Source organism: Cryptomeria japonica, chromosome 11, assembly GCF_030272615.1.
Source record: "Cryptomeria japonica chromosome 11, Sugi_1.0, whole genome shotgun sequence".
Classification (NCBI taxonomy): Eukaryota; Viridiplantae; Streptophyta; class Pinopsida; order Cupressales; family Cupressaceae; genus Cryptomeria; species Cryptomeria japonica.
Window position 1 is genome coordinate 263,757,737 of NC_081415.1, and position 23,466 is coordinate 263,781,202.

At 38.0% G+C, this 23,466-nt stretch overlaps 1 protein-coding gene across 1 annotated transcript; it reads left to right on the forward strand.

The window, feature by feature from the left end:
- Nucleotides 1-207: 207 nt before the first annotated feature.
- On the forward strand, nt 208-18,169 carry LOC131069713 (protein DJ-1 homolog D). Its single transcript, XM_058005245.2, has 5 exons — nt 208-382; nt 469-585; nt 16,583-17,023; nt 17,267-17,629; nt 17,744-18,169. The coding sequence occupies exons 1-5, from the start codon at nt 320-322 to the stop codon at nt 17,930-17,932; spliced, it is 1,173 nt and encodes a 390-aa protein (XP_057861228.2). The 5' UTR covers nt 208-319; the 3' UTR covers nt 17,933-18,169.
- The last annotated feature ends 5,297 nt before the right edge of the window (nt 18,170-23,466 follow it).

Genomic DNA, 23,466 nt, shown 5'->3' on the forward strand with positions numbered 1-23,466 from the left:
CTACTACATTTGACGAGTCTTCAGCCTATTTTGAAATCATATCAAAATTAGGTAGACTGCTATGGTCTTCCGACCATCCCTATTAGTATAGTATATTGATGTTGAGCATAAACTTTTAAAATAGCACCTACTGCAATAATCAAATTAAAATTCCCTTCAAACATTATTAAGCCTACAAAAAGTTGTCCTATTCGGATTAATTTATCGCACAGTCCGGTTGGCAATCTCCGTCGGATTAATCATCTTTCCCATGCTGCTATGTATCCGACGTTGAGAAGAGCCCACTCCGAGCTCGAAGAGTTTTCAGAAGAAGAAAACGATGGATTCTGCAGCTCACAAACACGTTCTTATGATTTGTGGAGACTACATGGAAGATTATGAGGTAGGATTCGATCAAGCCATTTTATCATATAACTGTCTTTTTGTTTCATAAAAAATAATTTAAAAAAAACTGAACTATGTTCGCAGGTAATGGTACCATTTCAGACCCTTCAAGCCTATGGAATCAAGGTGGATGCTGTTTGCCACGGGAAAAAAGCTGGCGATAAATGCCCCACTGCTATACTTCAATTCTTTGGTCACCAGGCATGTTTTCTTAACTTATCTCTTTTTGACATTTCTTAAATATGGTCACAGGCTAGAACAATGTTACAATTTACTTTCCCCCTCATATTTGACAATTTATAATACATAAATGATTAACGATCCTCAGGTTCCTTCAAATTCGTTGGAAACTAGGACAGGTGTGATTAGAATTCCATATCTTATATTGTTCTATTTCCCTGTGTTTTAAGGATTTTTAAATTTTGTGATGTGACTTTCGTCGGATGCTAAAATCATAATAGGAAAGGAAAGGTCCTTTTAAGATCAATAATGCTTGCCGCTTTGCACACCTAATTGTGCATAGACTAGATGGTAGCTTATGGAGTCTACTTACCCACCTGACTGTGTTTAGACTATGGAGTGCACATACCCTACCTCATCAGCTTTCAAACTTTTGGCTCCCCTCATTCACTCAAGAAAGAAAGATAAGACGGAAAATGCATTTATAGTGCAATAGTATATCTTATTAGAGAAAGAGAAGAAGAGGAGGCTTTTTTTTTTTGGGTAAGATTAAGTTAGCTGACTAGGGACCCCTTGGAAACCAATTTAGCAACCTGTGAAGCTAGGGTAAAGTCCATTTGGAAACAGAGTTTGTACCTCGTGAATGATAGTCTTGGTAAATAAGGGGAGAAAAGGAAGGATCCTTTTAAGTTCCACAATAACTGATGTCCTATGCCCCTAACTGTCCTAAAGTTGCAGGTAGCTTATACCTTGTGGGATGACCCTGCATTTCTGATATTGCTTAGATTATGGGGGCACATACCATAACACTCGTAGGCTGCAAATTTGTGCCTCCCCTACTCGAGAAAAAGCTCTTCACTGCCAGGCCCACTCATGTGTACCTCGGGTTGAGTAATGCAATGAAATGATTTGAATTACATCCATGAGACTTACCTCTTGAAAAGACCATGAAGGTTATGTCCGCCTCAGACAGCATCAATAAAATAAGAAGCAAATCTTCTTCTAGTGTTTTCTATTAGAAACTCCCTTACATTCTTTATTAGATTGCCTCTTCAAATAAGTATTTATAACTTGGTAGAAGATAGAATCAAGGTTGCAGTTGCACAGACACTATCCCAAAAGAGTTAGAGGGAAAAATAGGAATTCTGATTATGGATCACAGAGTGTGATCCAAAATGTTGATGCAAAAAATTACACACAATCAAAACCAGAAACATCTACAATAGCTATTATGGATTGTGAAAAATTAATACATTAAAATAGGGATCCTGTTAAAGTATGCAAGCTATATGGGACAGCTTTGCAAGCCATAGCCAAGGACTGATCTCAAAGGAAGGAATGCCCATCAGGGTTGCTGTAAGAATGCAGATCAGATCCAAGGGCTTCTGCCAAAGATACAAGCCGGACAGGACTGCTGTCAAGGACATACATGAGGGCCAAGGGCTGTTGTCAGGAATTTCAAAGGAAGAGTAAAAATAAGATACGAAATCTGAAGGAATTGTGGTAGTTTGGGTGAATGTGGATCTTCTCAAGGTCTAGCTCCTCAGTATCATCAAGTTTGGGGTAGATGAATGATTGAATTTTGAAGGTATTTGAAGAGAGGGAAGTAGTCGCCTTTCAATTTGCTATTGGTTTGGAGATGGCATGCATATGTCTTAAGAGAGCATAATAAACTGAGTAGAACAATATAGGTGGATTGAGGATGACGCGCAAGGAAAATCACCAAAATGGAGGGAATAATCCAATAATTGGAAGATTTGTCACATGTAAGATAAACAAGTTTAATCATGGGAATAAGAGTACACATTCCTTAGCAAAGATAAGGTGTAAGATAGGGTATTCTCCATTAGTATTTATTTTGGTTACTATGGAAATCAGTTAGTCCATACACATTTTCTTGTTTAATTTTGGCAAAGAAGCATTCTTTAACTCATACAAGAATTCAAGAAAATGCAGTACACCTTACCTTTGTCCTTGAGGGTGCCATCTTTTTCTTATTGATGCCTCTTCGAATTATCAGCAGAAACAGACCTCAGCTGCCTCTTCGAATAATCAGCAGAAACAAAGTCCAGCAGAGAGGTCTGTTTTTCCATTTGACAAGCCTTCCGACCAGAAGTAGGTGGCGGTGGGATTCGAACCCCTGATGTTCCGCCTCTGATGCTGGTCATAAAGACCAAATCATTCCGCTTTATAGTAAGCGTGTGAATCTAGCCTTAAGCTCATCTTCGTCTTGATGGCTGTTATACAGCTGCCTCTTCCAATAACCAGCAGAAACAGAGCCCTTTTGCATTTGATAACTATTTCGCTTAGAAGTTTAGTATCTTTTGTATATGATATATGTCTACACAAATACAATAGAGAAAACTGCAATCTTCAACTGCATACTGGGCGTACCCAGCACACTCAATGACTCATTGAGCTGGTAGCAGCAAAAATCTTTGTTGGAAAAAATTGACAACTAAAAAATATAAGATTTTTCAAAAAATGAGGATTTTATCGAGAAAAATTTAGATTTTAAAAAAGATAAAAATATGACAACAAAAAAAGGAGTAGAAAATGTAGCCTTTTCATCAGTTCTCTCGGTGATGGACCTCTCATCCGGCTCTAAAATCTGGAACAACATCTTAAAATGCAAAAACGCCATTATGGATGACCTCCAATGGCAAATTGGTGATGGGAATAACATAAGATTTTGGGAGGATGTTTGGATTGGAGATAGCCCCTTAAATTTGTATCCTGGCCTAAGTGAATTTACAAACCTTCTGCAAGAGTCACTTTAGCCTTATTGTAAAAGACTACATCTCCCTTCAACAAATATGGAAAAGTATTGCTCTATGCTGCCTAAATCAACCATTCTTAACCCAAAAAGCTCTTGAGCTCCAGATTGAAATTGACAAAATCAGAATTCCACTATTCCCTAGAGCAGATAGTTTCATCTACAAGGACAACAAAGGTGATTTTTTGGTCAAATCTGCTTATATGGCACTGCTGCGGAATTAACTGCCCCGTGGACCCTGGCAGAAGATTTGGAACCCCCACCTGATAACTATAATCAACTTATTTTGATGGACGACTTTACATGGTAAGATCTTTACTCAGGACAATCTGGTCAAAAGAGGATTTCAAATTCCTAATCGGTGTCCTCTTTGTAAAGAGGAGGAAGAATCCATTTTGCACCTTATGCTAAATTGTAAGTCTGCAATTGAAATGTGGACTAAAGTCCTTTAGAAGCTTGAAATTCCATGGGTTAGAAACGGTGAGCTTCAGCATTTAATTGATGAATGGAGAAGCCCTTCCTATAACCTAATAATTGATCAACTCTGGAAACAAATTCCCCCCCATGTCTACTGGAGTCTGTGGAAGGAGAGGAACAACTGAATTTTCAGAGACTCTGATAACTCTCTTGAGTCCGTATTTATACTTTGTGCAAATCAGTCCTTGAAAATCTTTCTGTCACAACAGGAAAATGTCCACGTCATCCCCCAACTAAGTATGATGAGAGAGTGGGAAAAAATGGGGTTTGCCCAAAGATTTCGCCATCTTTGACAACTCCAAAATAATGGCCAAAAATATTACTAAATGGTCCCCCCCTAATCAAAATTGGTGCAATCTGAACTTTGATGGGGTGGCGAAGCAGGAGAAGGCAGCTGGGGGAGTTCTGATTAGAGGTGCTGAAGGGAAACTGATTGCAGCTTTCTCAAGGAACCTTAATGGCCTCACTAACAATCAGGCAGAATGCATGGCACTCTACTGGGAGATCAAAATTGCCGTTTCTTTGAATATAAAATCCTTGGCCATTGAAGGTGATTCAAAGTTGGTCATAGATGGTGCTGGTGGATTATCTAATGTGGGTTGGAAAATGGTTGATATCACAAATGACATCAACAAACTTCTTTTCGGTCTAGACAATTTCACTATCACCCACATATTTAGAGAGGGGAATAGATGTACTAATTCTATGGCGGCTCTTGGCCTTCATCTGGAAGGTATTAGAGTTTGGAGGAAATGGGAGTCTCTTCTTGGCCGGATTCGAAAACTCCTCATAGAGGAGAGCAATATGCTAGATTAAGGATCAGACTATAATATATAGATAGCAAAATCAGAAAACCAAAAATCAATGCACATAAAGAACACCAGAATACCCTGGGAAAACCTCCCTCTTGTAGGTGAAAAACCCAACAATAATCTCAGATATTATTAGGCAAAATCAGTATAAATCTTTACAAGTCTGCTTCAACACTTGAAGCACTTGACCAGCAGAATATGCACAGTAGAGTGATAGATTCAAAACTAGGTCACAACAGTATTATGGACTTATCTGCAAAACACTTGAATGTTGATCAAGGAAGACAAACACCATTCGCTGATAATGAAGAAGATTCTCAGCCTCTGAATGGACTCGCTGTCTTGGAAGAAGTTCGCTGTCCCTAAGAGATAGTTTGCTGTCCTTACGAGAGAATTCGTTGTCCTAAGAAGATATTTGCTGACTGTAGATGCTATTTGCTGATCACTGCTGAATGAATGTATTCTCTGATAGTTTCTGAAGGAGATTGTTGTGTGGAATGAATGTATCATAAGCATGATGATGCTTTGTATATATATGTGACATAGCCTCCCAATTTACCTAGGTCGGCTTTATTGTTTTGGCGCCAAGAATAGGATTAGACCTATAGATTACAAGTTACATTCATATTGGTCCTGTCCAATACAATTACAAGTTACATATAGGTGTTGCTTAATGACAAGTTACATATGACGCCCAATTAGGGCCAGACTTACGTAAAGTCAAATTGAATCAATAATAAGCCTAAGGCCGACAGGCCAGTTAATTGCCAAGAGTACTAGGTCGGCCCTAGAAGGGATCCGACCTAGCTACAAACATCAACACTCCCTCTTAGCTAGGGAGGAGACCTTCTCAAGATCCGAGATACATGGCTACTCCCATGAAAGATGCAAATGAACACCATCACCATGGCTACTCCTATGAATGGAATTACAAACGAACACAACCACCATGGCTACTCCCAGAGGGTGGGTCCATCATGGCTACTCCCATGAACGAAAACCAAATCACGTTCACCATAGCTACTCCCAGAGGGTGAACAAAAACAAGTGCTATGACATCCACCATGCCTACTCGCAGAGGGTGGAAGAGGGCTTTCACCTCAAACTTCTCCCAGAGAAGAGTGCATTACCACCATGCCTACTCACAGAGGGTGGAACAAGGGCTTTCACCGTAAACTTCTCTCGCAAAGAAGAATGCATTAACAAGAGACTGCACCTCAAACTTCTCCCTCACAGAGAAGAACTCATTAACAAGGGATTGCAACTCGAACTTCTCTCTCACAGAGAAGAACTCATTAACAAGGGCTTTCACCTCAAATCTCTCCATCACAGAGAAAAATGCATTAACCAAATCTTCATGATGACGTGGCTCCCTCTGAAGCTGAAAATGTCAGGCTCCCTCTGAAGCTGAAATGTCGAGCTCCCTTTGAAGCTGAAAAAAATGACATTTCCTCCTTTTAGAATAAGAATCCTTTTGAGTTGACATTTGACCTTGGCTCCTCTTGAGGTGTCCCTATGTCAACTTCCGCAGAAGAAGCTAGAGGAGTAGACCTAGATTTGCACTCTCGAGCAATGTGGCCATACTTGTCACACCTAAAACATTGAATGTAAGATAAGTCCCTTTTCGGAGCAGAATTTGGACCTCTGTCACTATCCCTCTTTCTTCTTTTGCCTCTTTCCATAGAAGTGTGTGTAGCAAGGACTTGATTTTCCACATCATAATGACTATGCTCAATTCCTCTTGATATCAACCTCAACTCTTCTTGAATTGGAGTTTCTATTCTTGATCTTCAGGCTCAGGCTGATCTTTTCCTTCTACAAACTGAAGTAGATCATTCTCTTCAAGTGCAATAAGGACTCTAACCTTCCACGAGGTGAAGTTCAAAGCTCCGTCAAGTCTATCTTCAAACTTCAAACCAATCACCATCTTCAATGCTGGAAATGGCGTGAAGAAGGAGTGCTGCTATCACAAAGTCTAATCACAACTGAATCAACCTTAGCTTTGATACCATGTTAGATTGAGGATCAGACTGTAACATATAGATAGCAAAATCAAAAACCAAAAATCAATGCACATAAAGAACACCAAAATACCTTGTGAAAACCTTCCTCTTGGAGGTGAAAAACCCAACAATAATCTCAGATCTTATTAGGAAAAATCAGTATAAATCTTTACAGGTCTGCTTCAACACTTGAAGCACTTGACCAGCAGAATATGCATAGTAGAGTGATAGATTCAAAACTAGGGCACAACAGTATTACGGACTCATCTGCAAAACACTTGAATGCTGATCAAGGAAGACAAACACCATTCGTTGATAATGAAGAAGATTCACAGCCTCTGAATGGACTCACTGTCTTGGAAGAAGTTCGCTGTCCCTAAGAGATAGTTCGCTGTCCTTAGGAGAGAATTCGCTGTCCTAAGAAGATATTTGCTGATCACTGCTGAATAATGTATTCTCTGATTGTTGCTGAAGGAGATCGATGTGTGGAATGAATGTATCATAAGCATGAATGATGCTTTGTATATATATGTGACATAGCCTCCTAATTTACCTAGGTCGGCTTTATTGTTTTGGCGCCAAGAATAGGATCAGACCTATAGATTACAAGTTACATTCATATAGGTCTGGTCCAATACAATTACAAGTTACATATAGGTGTTGCTTAATGACAAGTTACATATGACGCCCAATTAGGGCCAGACTTACACAAAGTCAAGTTGAATCAATAATAAGCCTACGGCCGACAAGCCACTTAATTGCCAAGAGTACTAGGTCAGCCCTAGAAGGGATCCGACCTAGCTACAAACATCAACACAACACTGCTTCCTAATTATGATGCAATCCAAAAAAATTTCTCTTCTCTCTATCTTTCTCCTGCTTCTTGGCCTTTCCTGTGACCGAGAAAGCTCCAGTGTTTCAACTCGAAGTCTGAGTTTGATGAGGGTGGCACAATTTTTAAATCCCTTCACTAGGCAAGCGGGTAAAAGCAAAAGGATGGACGGCGTGGCAATAAATTCAAATCTCATGACTAAGCAAGATAAAGATGATAGGTGGGAGTAGGACATGGCAATGAATCCTAATAATTGTAGGTTGCGCCCAACGAATCATGATAAGCTTCGTAACCACGAGCTCGTTTCAATTATAGGATGACATTACCATATTGATACCACAAAAAGATAATTGGTCATCCGAATGGTGATAAGATTTTGTAAGATCGGGCACATTTAATCGCCTTCAGTCTTTTGAAAGGATTAACCTTTTGGCACGTGTGGAGTGTTACCGCAAGGAATGGAAAAATCAATTGCTTGTGCATTGTCGTGATGGCCTCGTTAACCACTCACCTTTTACAAGTTTTGTAAAAGGTAATTTCCTTTCCGAAAAGAACAGTGAGAGCAATAATTTTTCTAATTGTGAGAAGTTAACTTCTACTAAAGGTGACAATATGGGTGGTGAAAGAGTGACGATGAAACCAGACAAGCATGAAGAATTCATGTCCAAGGAAACGGTTTGGCACATATGTAAAGAGGGTGGGGTTGCCCAGTTCATTGAATCAATGAATGGGCATGATGCAATCCTCTCCATTCAATTTGCCTCTTTCTAGACGAAACACAGAGTGACTATTAGAGGGATTTCCTTCGAGATCAATGAGGATGTTATTACTAAGGCAATAGGGCTATCCACGAAGGGAAGGAAGTGGAAAAAAACTAGTAGGTTTACAGACACTAAGAGCCTAAACTAGCTCTTCAGAGAAGAAGAGAACTCGGTCAAGCTTCATGGTGGATTTGATAGGGAGGAGCTATCGGACCCATGGGATTAGATATGTCTCATGATTCATGAAATACTTTACACTGGAGGGAAGGTTTAAAGTTTTCTACTACTATCATTTCCCTATGCTTAACTACTTCTGTAACAACTCTAGAATTTCCTTCCCTTTCTTCCTCCTCCACTCCCTAGAAAATGCTATTCTGGAGGTAGTAGACTGTGCCAAATCCGAGGGCAAAAAGCGCTTTCCTATCCACCAAAGCCTCATCTTTCGCCTTTATTGCTTCCACTTAGCTCTTTGGCCTCCACACCTTATTGTTGTTCATGAAGTGGCTATTTCACTTGCCTCCTCCTTAAATGTTATAGATATCCCAGGCCCTAGTCGAAAGAAAGGAATAAGGAGACCAAACCTTTGCTCCCAACAGAGATAGCCTCAAACCCTGACTCACAAAACCCTTGATTCTGGCACTACGACGAAGACAAAGAAAACCCCCCTGCTAACTTGGAGAATTCCAAGTCCAAAAAACCAAAGTCATTTTGCAGGAGGTGGACTTGGAGGAGGATATGGCGGAAGATACCAGTACCCCTAGGCACTTCAATAGACTTGCCTCTAGGTAGCGCTCGGGGGGTAGGAAAAGAATCATCGACAATTCGGGCTCCAAAGCGGACGGGGATCACGATATTGAAGAAATTGTCAAGGAATGTCAAAAGGTCCTGGCGAATAAGGTGGAGGAAGGGTGACGAGGATTCTGGTACCACCAACAATTCAACCCACATCTTGGATTCTACTAATGTTGGACCTATTGATCTCACTCAGGAGATGATGCCTAATGAGGAAGATGAAGCGGTCAAAGCTCCGGAAGGGACCTGTCGAAAAGCTCAGGAAGGGTCCTGTTCTAAGTGCTTGGAGTTGAAAGCCGAACTGATCAAAACAAATGAGAGGCTGACTGACTTGGAAAGAAAAATGGGCTCCTTCTCCAGATTCGGGCTCATAGTCATGCACAGTTTTGCCACCACGCTTTGCCTGTTGCATCAGGACTTGGTGGGCCAGAAGGGCAAGGACGATGAAAGTTGCAGGGAACTTTACAAGTTCTTGATAGAAGATTGGGCGAATGTCTTTCAGCAAGCTGGATGCAAAATCCACAGGAACCGTTAGGGCTTCGTCCTGATTTTAGTTCTTTTTGCTTTATGCCATTTTGGTTGGGGTTTTCAAAACTCTTTATAACTATTACAGTAGTTTAGTTTGTGTTTTTAAGACTGTTATTTTGAACCTCTCGGATGTCTATTATTGTTAATTTTCTCTGCTATTGGTGTGTTTGTTTACTGGTAGTCTGGATTTAATATGCTGATACTAGAGTTTTGTTTTGCAGCCATTGGGCTTTTGCATCTTTGGGCCAGCACCCAGTTTTTGCTGCTTTTAATATCGAAAACATGTAGCCTTTTAAATTTAAAGGCATCTCGATAGCATAGAGATGTGGAGAGCAAATAAAATTGAGAGTTTAGCTTATTAATTATAGAATATAAATTTTTGTTATTAATGCTCATATCACCAATTACATTGCATTGCACAATGCTAGTGCATAAATAATAACTATATGCTAATAGTTTTCAAATTTTCAATTGCAATCTATTTTGTACCAAGTCAACCTACAAGCTAAGTACAAAGTTTGAAAGAAAAACATAGCTACTAACTTTTGGTCATACAAAGAGAGCCCCATTATGATGGGGTGGATGGAGCAGATGTAATGTCCCTACTTTGAAATATAATTTAATAATAATAATAATAAAATTAAATTACAAAAGAATAAAAATAAAATTAAAATATAAAAGATGAGGCCTTGACGCCAAAAGCTAACAAGGCCGACATAAATGGTTAAAGGATGCTAGAGGCACATATATATGCGAAGTCAATGTCATTGTAATTACACACAATCAGTGATTATATTCCTATTCGGCATTCTACAACAAATTACTTCTGTGATCTGTGAATCATCTTCTAAGTCAGCAAAACATATTCGTAAGTCAGTGAAGCACATTCAAAGGTCAGCGAATCATATACAAAGGACAGCAAACGGTTCCTTCTGACAGCAAACATCATCTTGAAGACAACGAAAATCATTTGAGGGCAACGAACTGTAATGTCCCTACTTTGAAATATAATTTAATAATAAATAATAATAATAAAAAAAAATACAAACGAATAAATATAAAAATTAAATTAAAATATAAGAGAATATAATTAGACATAATTAAAATTTGATTAAAGTTAATGAATGGTCAAAAGGCATGAAATGATAAGTTGTGACTCCCTTAAACGTGAGATATAAAAGGGAGAAGAGAAACTCATTTGAGGGGGGGAGAATTTGGAAAATGAGAAGTGCAGATCTGATTTAAATAAGAAATGCAGATCTGATTGTGGAAGGTTGTGTCCGTTCAAAGGGCAGAAAGAATGAAGAGTTGCACTCTTTCAAAGGGTGCTGATGGTGAAAGGGTGTGTCTCTTGCCGAAGGACATACATGATGAAGAGGTGTGACCTCTCCCTCACATTGAGAGATATAAAGGGAAGGAATCAAAAGCATCTAGTGACATCACCATTGATGAGATGAGATCAGAACTGTTATTGAGTTACAGGCAGTAACATTTGTGTTCTTGGTAGTATGCATGGGATGTGCTAAATATGTATGCTTAATATATGAAGCCTGATAATGTTGTTATACAAAATTTAGTATATTGACTGCAATATGTATGACAGTCATACTTAATTTCATATATATTATGAACACATGAGAAGTTAGTATACTTATAGTCTAAATCATGTTATTACTGTCAGTATTTAAGATGATGGGAATGAGATGTTCCAAAGAGGGGCAGTCTAAATCCAAGCAATGGGTTAAGTCCCAAGATAGGGTGGGGATCAGCGACCCATAAGCCTTGAGGGTATAGACCCAAGATAGGTAAGGGCTTGCATCTGTAAACTTTGAGGGAACCTATTGTATTTGGTCTCTAAGCGCTTTGGTAACATACATAGACCGTTCTCCCTTAAAACTGAAGTAGTAGCAGGGTTTGATAACTATATTAAGAACTATGAATAATGAAATTAATCATCTAATGAAAAAAATAAATAAGAACTTGTTAATAACTAATTGAAGAATAACAATCAATTTTAGTATATTGAAATAGATCAAGTAGGGGACATTACAACAGAACAAACTCAAAAAATTCAATTGAATCACAAACATGAATTATTAAACACACAAAAAATATGAACACGGAAATTAATGTGCTGCAACACCAAAATATAATTTTATTGCCTGCAAAAATTGAGTAACATTTGCCTCTTTTAAAGAGGAATTTGGGAGCATATAGAAATTTCTGGAAAGAATCATAACATACAGTCTTTTGTATGACTGATGGAATTAACTGCCGTTTCAACGGTGGAATTGGTGGTAGACTGAAGTTAGCCAGTGGTTGCACGGTGGTAGAAGTTTTTAGCATGCGGGAGAAATTACTACATTCTAACACTCCCCCTTAATTTCGACCACAAATGCTACTGCATGTACAATTCCTTGACTGTTGTCTTCTTTTGTCTCATTCTTTGTCTTTAGACTTTCTTGAACCTTCTTTTGCTTGACAGCTTCAAAACAACTCTTGATCTTCAGATCTTTCCTTTCTTTTTGCTTCTTTTAACTGCTACGACAGTCCTTCAAACCTTCAAAACTTCAATTTGAATCTTCTTGCAAACTCCCTATTTGTAGGCGTCTTGCTAGACAATATTTTCCTTTGACCTGAACATTCAAACCTTTGATGATCGTTCACATTCACATATGAAATTTTATACTTGAACAAATTTTTGAACATACCTGTAGTAGTTTGCCAACTAGATCCATAAGTCCATCCACAATCCATTTTCAGGCATTCATTCTTTAACTCTTTGTACTAACCATTCTTATCACAATGATTTTTCAATCCACAAATATTGCATGGATGGAGATCCCAACGTCTATCCTTCGTATGTCCTTTCCTGTTACAATGTGAACACTGAATACATTGCCTTCCTTGATCTGATTTGCTTGTACCTGGAACACTTGTATCATTCTTTCCTTTACCTATGACATACCTGCGACCTTCATATTTGGGCCTCATTATTGTTTCAATAGGTTTTCTCATTCCTTGTTCATGCTTGCCTAAGCCTTTACCTTTATATCCCATTTCTTTCATGATCTTCAAACCAACATTCATTTCATTGCCATTACATCTAACAATATTATCATCAAAACAACTAGAAGCTTTTGTATTAACAACATTACCATCTTACCATGACAATCTTTATCACTAACATCTTCAACAAAGTTACACTTATCAAAAGGCAAACACAAATGTGCTACATGAAATATCACATACCAATGCCTTAGACTTCAAACATCCGTTCTCATCTTTCAATGTTTTGATTTCCTACAATTGTAAATTATTTTATTCTTCTAATCTCTTAACATTTTCTTCCATATCTACATTCTTTTTCTTAACCTCATCAAACAACTTTAACTTTTTCTCTAACTCTTTATTCTTCTCATCAAATTTAATCAATTCCTTTATCTGCAAAATATGTTCTTTCAACCACTTTAATTTTTCCTCTAGATCTTCGATTTTCTCTTTATAATCACTAATTTCATTTGAAATGTTATATTTTTCTGCTTATATCTGTACTTTACTTTACTTTTCTTCACTTCTATTAATTCTTCTTTTAAAAGATCTATCTCGGAAATTAGATTTATATTTTCCTTCAACACTCTTTTGCCTAATTTTCCCATTGAAATTCACAAATTTTAACTCACCTTGTATACTTGTTTAACTTTCTTTGATTCTGCAATCTTTCTATACCTGATTTGTCCTCCTTATAGATCCCTTGACTGTCTTCCTTGTCTTTTACTGAGGTGTCACCAATGATCTCCTTTCTTTTCTCTAACTATTCAATTGCCTTCATACTCTTCTATTCTCAAATGATGGTCTGGTCTTGACTAGCAATCTTTCTTCAGCAATATTGTATGATCTGGCAGCATTGATAAAAAAACTGTGATCTACTTCTTTAAGGCTTCCTCCAATTGTATTCTTGAAAACTTTGACGAACTTCTTAACTGCTTTGATCTTGGCTTGAATGACAGCTCCAACATCTCCAATTAGTGACCTTTTCTAAGGCGTCTCAAACTCCTCAAAACAAAATTCTTCACAGATTTGCAATCCTTCTGATTGTAGAGGGGCTTTAGACTCATCAATAAACAACTTTCTAATGACTGCGGCATTCTTCCTGAGAATTCAATTCTAGAATCTGGAACTTATTTTTCTTGGCTTTATTAGTGACCTTCTTTTGGATGGGCAGCGACTTCTCTCACAACTCCAAATCTAGCAATGGGTGGATCTTTAATGACTTTGATAATTTCTTTGCTTTCACCAACTTCCAGCGAACACCATAGACCTGATCCAACAGTCTCATGCCCAAGATCTATTCTCATGTTCTGATACGACACTGATGGGGTGGATGGAGCAGAACAAACACAGAAAATTAAATTGAAACACACACAGGAATTATAAAACACACAGAAAATATGAACACAGAAATTAATGTGCTGCAGCACCAAAATATAATTTTATTGCTTGCAAATATTGAGTTACATTTGCCTCTTTTAAAGAGGAATTCAAGAGCATATATAAATTTCTGGAAAGAATCATAACTTACAGTCTTTTGCATGACTGATGGAATTAACTGTTGTTTCAATGGTGGAACTGGTGGCAGACTGAAGTTAGCCGGTGGTTGCACGGTGGCAGAAGTTTCCAGCATGCAGGAGAAATTACTACATTCTAACTCATTAGAGGTTTGTAGGTCCTAATGATGAAACTCATGTTTGAGCCTCTCTTGCATCGGTCAACCACATCACTACCATATTTGTGCCTCATTAAGGAGATCATAAACATCACCATTGTCAAGGACATGATCAGTTGCAAACTACCTAGAATCTGGATCAATCTTGTTAAGGTCAATTGGCTGGTCCTCCTCACTAGTACCTAATTTTGTTCACAGAGAAATTTGATTTAGGAATTGAAAGTGAAGAAAACTATGATTACAATTTATAATTATTATTAAAAGGGTTTAAACTCTAAACTTTAGCTTTCATTAGCTTCAAGTGGAGGTCATGGTGAGTGAACATCAAGTCATTCATTTGTTCTTGTGTTAAATGGTTGTGTTTCTTGGAATGTATTGTTAAAAAACACTTCAAGTACACTCACAAGGATATGAACCACATGGCTGTCTTAAAATGCACATTGCCATCTTTGAAGATAATTGACTTCTTGGCCACAAAAATCCCACCATTACACTAAAAAATACAAATTATTTTGAGAAGACATCATTTAAGATCTACTATTAGCTTAACACCTTTATTTTACATGTCCACAATAAAGGGAGAATGGCAAGAGTTTATGGAGCTTACTTGATTTGAGGACCTTTGTGCTTTGAGTGACAACCATACTTGAGAAAAATTTCCTTTCTTACTTGTATTTTGGTAGCTTTGCCATAATGATATGCAATTTTTTTGGGGTAGGAGACATTTTCTCCATGTACATGAGTAGATTGTGTGTGACCTCAACATCATCTTTGAATTAAGGACTATAGAGCAACATTGAATTTAGATAGTATCCAATGATATGAAGAGTGGATTGCATCTATCAATCCTATCTACTATCAGTTATATCCTACAATGGTATATATTCGTACTTGTTATTTTCCATCCTACCTCTCATCACCTCCTTGGCTCTATCCATTGCCTCATTTAAATAGCCGATGGAGGATTCTTTCCCTCCTCTAGTTGTAAAACTTTTTCTAGAGGTTTTTAAAAATTCGACAAGCTATTCAACCGCATCCCAAAAAAGCATAGGAAAAATGCACTTTGCCACTAATTTGCCATTTGTTTGATTTGTGAAGTGAGACTCCATCCACTCACTTGAAATGAACATTTGGCTCTACCAAGGAGTTTGCAATGCAAGGAAGTGCTTGACAAATCTTGTCACCCCTAGTCAAACTAGCTCCTTGCCCTCTGTGAAGAGGCACATCATACACAACACCCTCATGTGATCGTAGATGAACTTGTAAGAATGTGAGCCTTTGCAATGCTTCTTAATCTATTTACATAGATGAACTTGGTAATAATGTGAGCCTTTTGCAATACTTCTTAATCTATTCATGTTTTCCAATGTCTTATAAGGTTAGATCAAGGTAGTCTGCTGTAAATGAGCTTAAAAAACATAGTAGGATACTTGTCCATAAGGAGTCTCCCAACAACACAAGAAACAAGATTGTCTATAATAAATTGAACTACATTTGATGGCCTTATATCCATGACCACCTTGTCAAACAACTTAGAGTAGTATACTCACAGATTTGATCCTATTTGATACATCAACATATTTCTAAAAGATCTTGCCAATATCCCTAGGAACTTGATGAGTGTTCCATTCCTTCTATTTGTCTATCCATTTGACATTATGTTGCATCCAAACTTTGCTAACTGATGTTCATTAACAATATCCTCAACATCTTGTATTGCATAATTGAGTATATTGACCCTCAATATCTCATGGGAACTAAAGCCATAGATTAAAGAAACCTTGAGGGTCTACATTGCCTCCTTCCTATGCACGAAAAAGTTCTCTCTGATGAAACTCTATTATACATCAGTTTACTGTTGCACTGTACAAGAGCCTCTGTTAAATTCTGCGCTAAACCGACAAACCTTATTCTTTTGACACTAACAACATTCAACACTTGACTTTCACTCAAGATTTAATTACACACTTTTAATACTGTGCAAACGTGGAAGATATCTATCTACCTTGCTTGTCTCTAGGACATTAAGCTGTAGGATGTTTGTGCATTCTACATTTTTTGTTGAAAATTGGCAGATCTGTAGAACTGATAGTGAGTTTACAAAATGATAACAGAAGGGGAGGTTTTTTATGCACCATAAATGATAAGGTATTTATGTTGAGTTTCATTACTTTCAAAAGTTATTTGCATAGATATTGGATAGGATTTGTGCTACCTATTAGGCTTTAAATTTTGAATATCAGCTCTAAATAAGGCACTGATAAATATGAATATCTGATCCAAACTAGGCTCTGCTTATTGTGTATTGCAGACTTACTCAGAGCTACGAGGTCACAATTTTGAATTGACAGCAACATTTGATTATATTGATGTAAAGATGTACGATGGGTTGGTGATTCCTGGAGGACGGGCACCTGAGTACCTAGCTCTAAATGAATCTGTTCTTGAACTGGTTAAGCATTTTTTTGATTCAAGCAAACCCATTGCTGCTATCTGTCATGGGCAATTGATTCTTGCTGCTGCAGGTGTGTTAAAAGAGAAAATGTGTACGGCATATCCTGCTGTAAAGCCTGTTGTTGTTGCTGCAGGGGGGGTATGGAAAGAACCAGAGGCATTATCAGCATGCTGCATTGATGGTAATTTGATCACCAGTGCAGCTTGGCACGGACACCCTGAATATATAAGCCTTTTCTTGAAGTCACTGGGAGGAAAGGTTACTGGCACAGGGAAACGTGTTCTTTTTCTCTGTGGGGTAGGCATTTGCTTCTTTGATTGTTTATATTAGTCCGTGAGCATGGAAATTAATTTCTTCTGTTTTGCAAAACTTAGAACCTTGTGATCTCTTTTAGATTTTGATTTGTTTTTTCTCCTCCGACTGGCCAATCTGTATGGATATATTAGAGCCCAAGTGCAACATATTTGTCTATTGAATGAATCTCTGGTCCATTGATCTCTTCTTGACACTTTTATAATCATGTTCTCCTTTTTTATGTAGGACTACATGGAAGATTATGAAATTATTGTTCCATTCCAAGCTTTGCAATCTTTAGGCTGCAATGTTGATGCTATTTGCCCGGGCAAGAATGTTGGGGACACATGCCTAACTGCTATCCATGATTTTGAAGGTGACCAAACATATAGTGAAAAACCAGGCCATAAATTCACTCTCAATGCTAATTTCGAAGATGTCAAGGTTGAAGACTTCGATGCTTTGGTAATTCCTGGAGGTCGTGCTCCTGAATATCTTGCATTAAATGACAAGGTTTTATCCATTGTAAAGCTATTTGCAGAAAGTAAAAAACCAATTGCCTCAATTTGTCATGGGCAGCAGATACTAGCAGCAGCAAACATACTCAAGGTAAGTTTTTTTTGCATAAAATGGCAACTTTACTTATACCATGATTCAATGTTATGAATACATGTGCTTGGAAAGTGTATTATTTCATGTACGAGTTGAAATGTTGTTTCACAGGGAAAAAGGTGTACAGCATACCCGGCAGTAAAACTTAATGTATTGCTTGCTGGTGCTGAATGGATGGAGCCAGAACCAATAACTAAATGCTTTACAGATGAGAACCTAGTGACAGCAGCAGCTTGGCCTGCACATCCCGAATTTATCTCCCACATTATGGTATTGTTAGGAATTAGTGTATCATTTTGAACTGATGGTCATGTTACCTAAGAACTAATTGTACTTTGTATGTGCAAAAATTCTTTGTTGTATGGACCTGCTGAGTGTAATATGTAATAGAACTCTCTATTAATATGCATCAGTGTAATTGGGACACACATTTCCTGACTCTTGGGAATGTCCTTATCTCAAATATTCTTGAATACTGCAAGTTGCAGGTACTTAAAAGGATATTGAGAAAAATGAATAACATATTCTCTTTGAGCTTGGGGAAATCTTGTGTGAATTCATGAATTGCTTTAACTTAGTGTGAAGTCCACGAACCTGGTGCTGCTCAGTGCAAAATAAGATGCCGCAACAAATAAACAAAAGTAACTGTTTCCTTAAGAATACATGGCACTAAATGATGTTGCTCAAGAAAGAAATTTCTCAGTAAAATTACGCATCTGACATCGAATTAAAAATGTTCAATAGGTAGAAGACTTTCACCGGCTCCTTATTCATAGTTCTAGAATCAACAAATAGAATTCAAAGTAAACCCCCAAATATTTTACTACTCTAATAGGTATATTATTTATGTTTTATGTAGGTATATTATTTATGCTTTAAATTGCTATTGGTCTAGAAACTTACCATTAATGTTTAATAGTGGGCCTCACTGTGGTAGCTCATTTTTTTTAATCAAATCCTCCTTCTATCAGATTTATGTTGGTGTCAAATCTACCCTTCTTTGTGTCTTCTTATAATATTTTGATTAGGGTTTGAGGATCCATAGTGATATGTGTTTGATCCTATCTGCCCACCCTTGGATATTTCATCATCATGGATCCTCATAGGTCATTTTCTCCACCTGATTTACATCCATATATTTATGATTTTGACATTTTCCTAGCTTTTGTGGCCTTTTCTATTTCAATCTTCAACCCTTTTAATAAGGACGTCTTTCTATGAAGGTGGTGTTCTATCATATACTTGCACTTTGCTCCTTTGTTAAGTTGGTTAGTGCCTATCCTTTTTTTTAAAGATTCATTCATCTCACTTGTCCATGACCTTTATGTTGATCATATTTCTCCTATGGCTTGTGATAGTGATGAGCATGCGTATGGTGCAGTTTTACCTTATGATGATTTTATATTATGTCATGGATATGAATGATGTACCTTCTTTACGTACACATGACCTTGTTGCACCTCATGATTTGTCTCTTACATGTTACAATAGCATATCCATCCCCATCAATTCATGTTCTTTAGAGGAGTTACATTGTTTCACGATGACGTGTCTTGTGATAACTATTATTTTGTATTTCATGTGAGCCCTATGGATACCAATAGACATTCTTTTACCTAATGATATATCCCATCATGATAGCATACATTGTGACAATAGCTCCTCAGTTTTTCCAATAGAGAGAAAGAGAGTGATAAGGCGGGAGGAAGGGAGAGGTGGCGAGGGAGTGATTGATATATATATATATATATATATATATATATAGAGAGAGAGAGAGAGAGAGAGAGAGAGAGAGAGAGACGTTGTTGTGGAGAGGTGTGTTCATCTCTCTTTTGGTGGGTACCTAATATGGCCTATTAGCCAAGACCCATCTTGCATTATTAGCTTGAGTCTACATTCCCCTAAGTTGCACTTAATAGGGGGTGTTGGTGTAATTAATTTATTTTATTTATCTCCTAAGATATAATTACACTTTATTTAAGATTACTTAGGGAATTGAATAGGAGTAGTCAAAGCATTTCCACTTTAGGTGGACTTATCCTTTCTTAGGATGCAGAGTTATTTGTGTTGGGTGGTTGAGTTCTAACTAACTCCTACCTACCCTTGCATTTCAATGAGCCACATGTCATTATTGTGTGCTCTCATTCCCTTTTGCCTTACCAAAATAAGTAGGCTTATAGACATTGTTTATTCATCCAGCTATTTGCATCTTGATGAGAATATGGTTTGTTCTTGTCTCTATTGTTCTCTCTTGTTTTTGTGTTATTCAATTGGTCTCTAGTTATTGGGTTGCTATAGTCAATTTTTACAACAACCCCCCTCCCACCCCTCTCTCTCTCTCTCTCTCTCTCTCTCTCTCTCTCTCTCCCTCACTACCTCTCCCCTCTCTATATCTCTCAATCACTCCCTCACTACCTCTCCCTTCCTCCCTCCTTATCACTCTCTTTCTCTCTACTTGAAAAACTAAGGAGCTATTGTCACAATGTATGCTATCATGATGGGAGATATCATTAAGTAAAAGAATGTGTATTGGTATCCATAGGGCTCACATGAAATACAAAATAATAGTCATCACATGACACGTCATCGTGAAACAATGTAACTCCTCTAAAGAACATGAATTGATGGGGACGGATATGCTATTTTAACATGTAAGAGACAAATCATGAGGTGCAACAATGTCATGTTTAAGTAAATAAGGTACATCATTCATATCCATGACACAATATTACATCATCACAAGGTAAAATTGCACCATGCACATGCTCATCACTATCACAAGCCATAGGAGAAATAGGATCAACATGAAGGTCATGGACAAGTGAGATGAATGAATCTTATAAAAAAAGATATGCACTAACCAACTTAACAAAGGAGTAAAGTGCAAGTATATGATAGAACACCACCTTCATAGAAAGACGTCCTTATTAAAAGGGTTGAAGATTTAAATAGAAAAAGGCACAAAAGCTAGGAACATGTCAAAATCATAAATATATGGATGTAAATCAGGTGGAGAAAATGACCTATGAGGATCCATGATGATGAAATATCCAAGGGCGGGTAGATAAGATCAAACAGATATATCGCTATGGATGCTCAAAGGAGAAAACCTAGTGGGAAACCCCCACCCCCCTTCAAAAGAGAGATGAACACACAAAATAACTCTCAAAGAAGAATGAGAAGGACAAAACCTCGAGTGAGGAAAAAGGACTCCCCATAAGAGAGAATGGAGAAGTCAACTGACCCGCCTTGATGAAATATCTTACACCCCCAAGAGAGCTCACAAGTGATGAAACTCACTCTCTGTGAAGGGTTTGGTGAAGATGTCTACAACCTACTATGATGTAGGAAAATACCGCAAATCAATACCTGCTATGTTGTAGGACAATACTTGCTCCTATATTAGCTCCCTGATGTAATGCATATAGATCTCGATGTGTTTAGTCCGTTGATGGTCAATCGGGCTCTTCGAGATTTGAATGACACTCTAATTGTCACAATGAAGGACTGTAGGTCATGGAGGGTGAAGTTAAACTTAGATAGAATATTCTGAAGCCAAATAGCCTCAGTAGCTGCATTGATAGACCCTCGATACTCAACCTTAGTTGAAGAGAGAGAGAGAAATATCATGTTGTTTCTTACTCTAGCAACAAATGGGGCCAAAACCAAGATGAAAGTTGTAGCCTGAAGTGAACTTATGATCATCAAGATCGCTAGCCCAATCAGAGTTTGTATACCCAACCAAGTCAAGTCATGTACCTGTTGCATAGTAAATCTCAAAGTGATGTGTACTCTACATGTAATGCAAGATGCATTTGGTAGTGTTCCAATGAAGCTCATGTGGTTCCTACATAAAGCGTGAAACCAAGCCAATCACAAAGGAAATATCAAGGTGTATGTGAGCCAAGTAGATGAGACTCCCAAAAACGTTGATGATACAAAGTGGCATCAACATGTGGAGTGGAACACTTAGCCTCAAGCTTGACTCCTGAAAGAAAGGGAGTCTATGTAGGCTTACAATCAACCATGTGGAATTGAGCTAGAAGATCAAGAGCATAATTGGGTTGAGCAAGAGTGATCCCAAAATAAAACCCTGATATCTTAATCCAAAGAAAGTAGTGCAAAAGGTCCAAGTCATTCATAGCAAATCTCTCATGCAAAGAAGATTTTTCACTGCCAATGATGGATGAGGTACTCCCTATAATGATCAGGTCATCAACATAGAGCACAAGTAGCAACTAAGAGTCATCCTATCGCAAAATGTAGGCATTCATATTTAAATGACATCTGGTGAATCCTGCTAACAGAAGAAGGGAATCCATCTTGGCATACCAAGCCCTAAGAGCTTGCTTGAGGCCATATCTACAGACTTCCTTGGTTTGCAAACCAAAGAAGAGTCCTCAATGAATCCTTGTGACTACTCCATGTAAATCTCCTCCTAAAGATCCTTGTGAAGAAAGGCACTCTTCACATCCATCTAATGTACAACCCAACTATGAGCTGGAGGATGAATGCAAAATGCAAGATGGGTGCAATTCTATGAGTGTGTGAATTCCATTACTGCCATTCAATTTCACAAAGTTAGGCTACCTCTCTCTAACAATGTTTTGTTTCTTGTGAAGTGTTGTCCCATCTATCACACTCATAGGAACACCACCAAAATATTAGTCCATGTTAGTACCAATAATCAAAATCAAAATAAAAGACTCCTCAAAACATTTCTTCCTATCCAAATAAGATACACTTATCTCAATGCTTAAACAAACAAAACATTTTTGTATGTTTTCTATTAGTTAAAAATCATTTTAATGCACACACATACTCATTTATGGTACATTTCATATTTTCCCTTTAGCTAAAGGGTTTTGCATAGCAAAATTTGGCATTGTCGAAGACATAAATTGTATTCTTTGTGATCATTTCTTCAGTTGGGATGACCGTTTTGTGTTAATGGTTAAGCCTTGGCACAAAGATTTCAATCCCTCTTTCGAAACTTTCAACAAGATGCCTTTATGGGTTAGAATCCCTAACCTTCCACTTCATCTTTGGGTGGATTCTCTTCTTGAGGAAGTGGGTGAGGCTCTTGGGGACTTCCTGATGTTTGATTCTAATTCCTTTAATATTCACCATTCTACCTATGTTCGCATCTTGGTGGACATTGACATGTCTAAGGGATTGCTTGTAGAGATCAAACTTATGTCTCTTAAGGGCCATTGGATTCAGCCTTTGGTCTATGAAGGGATTCCCTTCAGATGCAGAAGGTGCTTTAAAACGGGTCATGTTCCTGCAAAATGTGATCTTAGTGTTGCTAAGAAACACTCCGCGTCTTGGTGGAATGGTGCTTCAACTCAACATTATTTTATTGTGAAAATTTCTTCATAGCAAAGTTTTTCCTAGGTGGTTACTCAGGACAACCCGATTGCCACAACGGTCCCGTTGACGAATGTGGTGGGTTCCCCCATGGTGGGTGGTTCCGTTTCTTCGCGGCCTAAGATGGTTTCTGGGGGTTGTGGGTTGCATGCTGGTGTTTCTTCTGTTGAGGTTCTCCCTCCTGTTGCTGTTAGCAAGGAAGGTGATGTTGCTGGCTCATTGGTTATTGGGTCTACCCCGATTGCTGGATTCCAGTCTGCTGGGGCTGATCCTGTCTCAGGGGAGATTGCTGGTGTGGTCCCTTTGCTTGGTTCTGTTACCAAGGTTGATTCTAGCCCCAACCTTGCTGGAGCTGCATCGCATGCTAGTCACTCCATGGCTGCTGGGTTTCTAGCACTAGATTCATTGGAGTGACAAGATGAGGCTGCTAAAGTTGAAGATGGTTGGATTAAGGTTAAACACAA

Coding starts and splice junctions, on each gene's coding strand:
- LOC131069713 (XM_058005245.2), top strand. CDS start 320: ATGGATTCTGCAGCTCACAAACACGTTCTTATGATTTGTGGAGACTAC. Junction 586..16,582: donor TTCAATTCTTTGGTCACCAG/GCATGTTTTCTT, acceptor TGTGTATTGCAG/ACTTACTCAGAGCTACGAGG. Junction 17,630..17,743: donor CAGCAGCAAACATACTCAAG/GTAAGTTTTTTT, acceptor GTTGTTTCACAG/GGAAAAAGGTGTACAGCATA.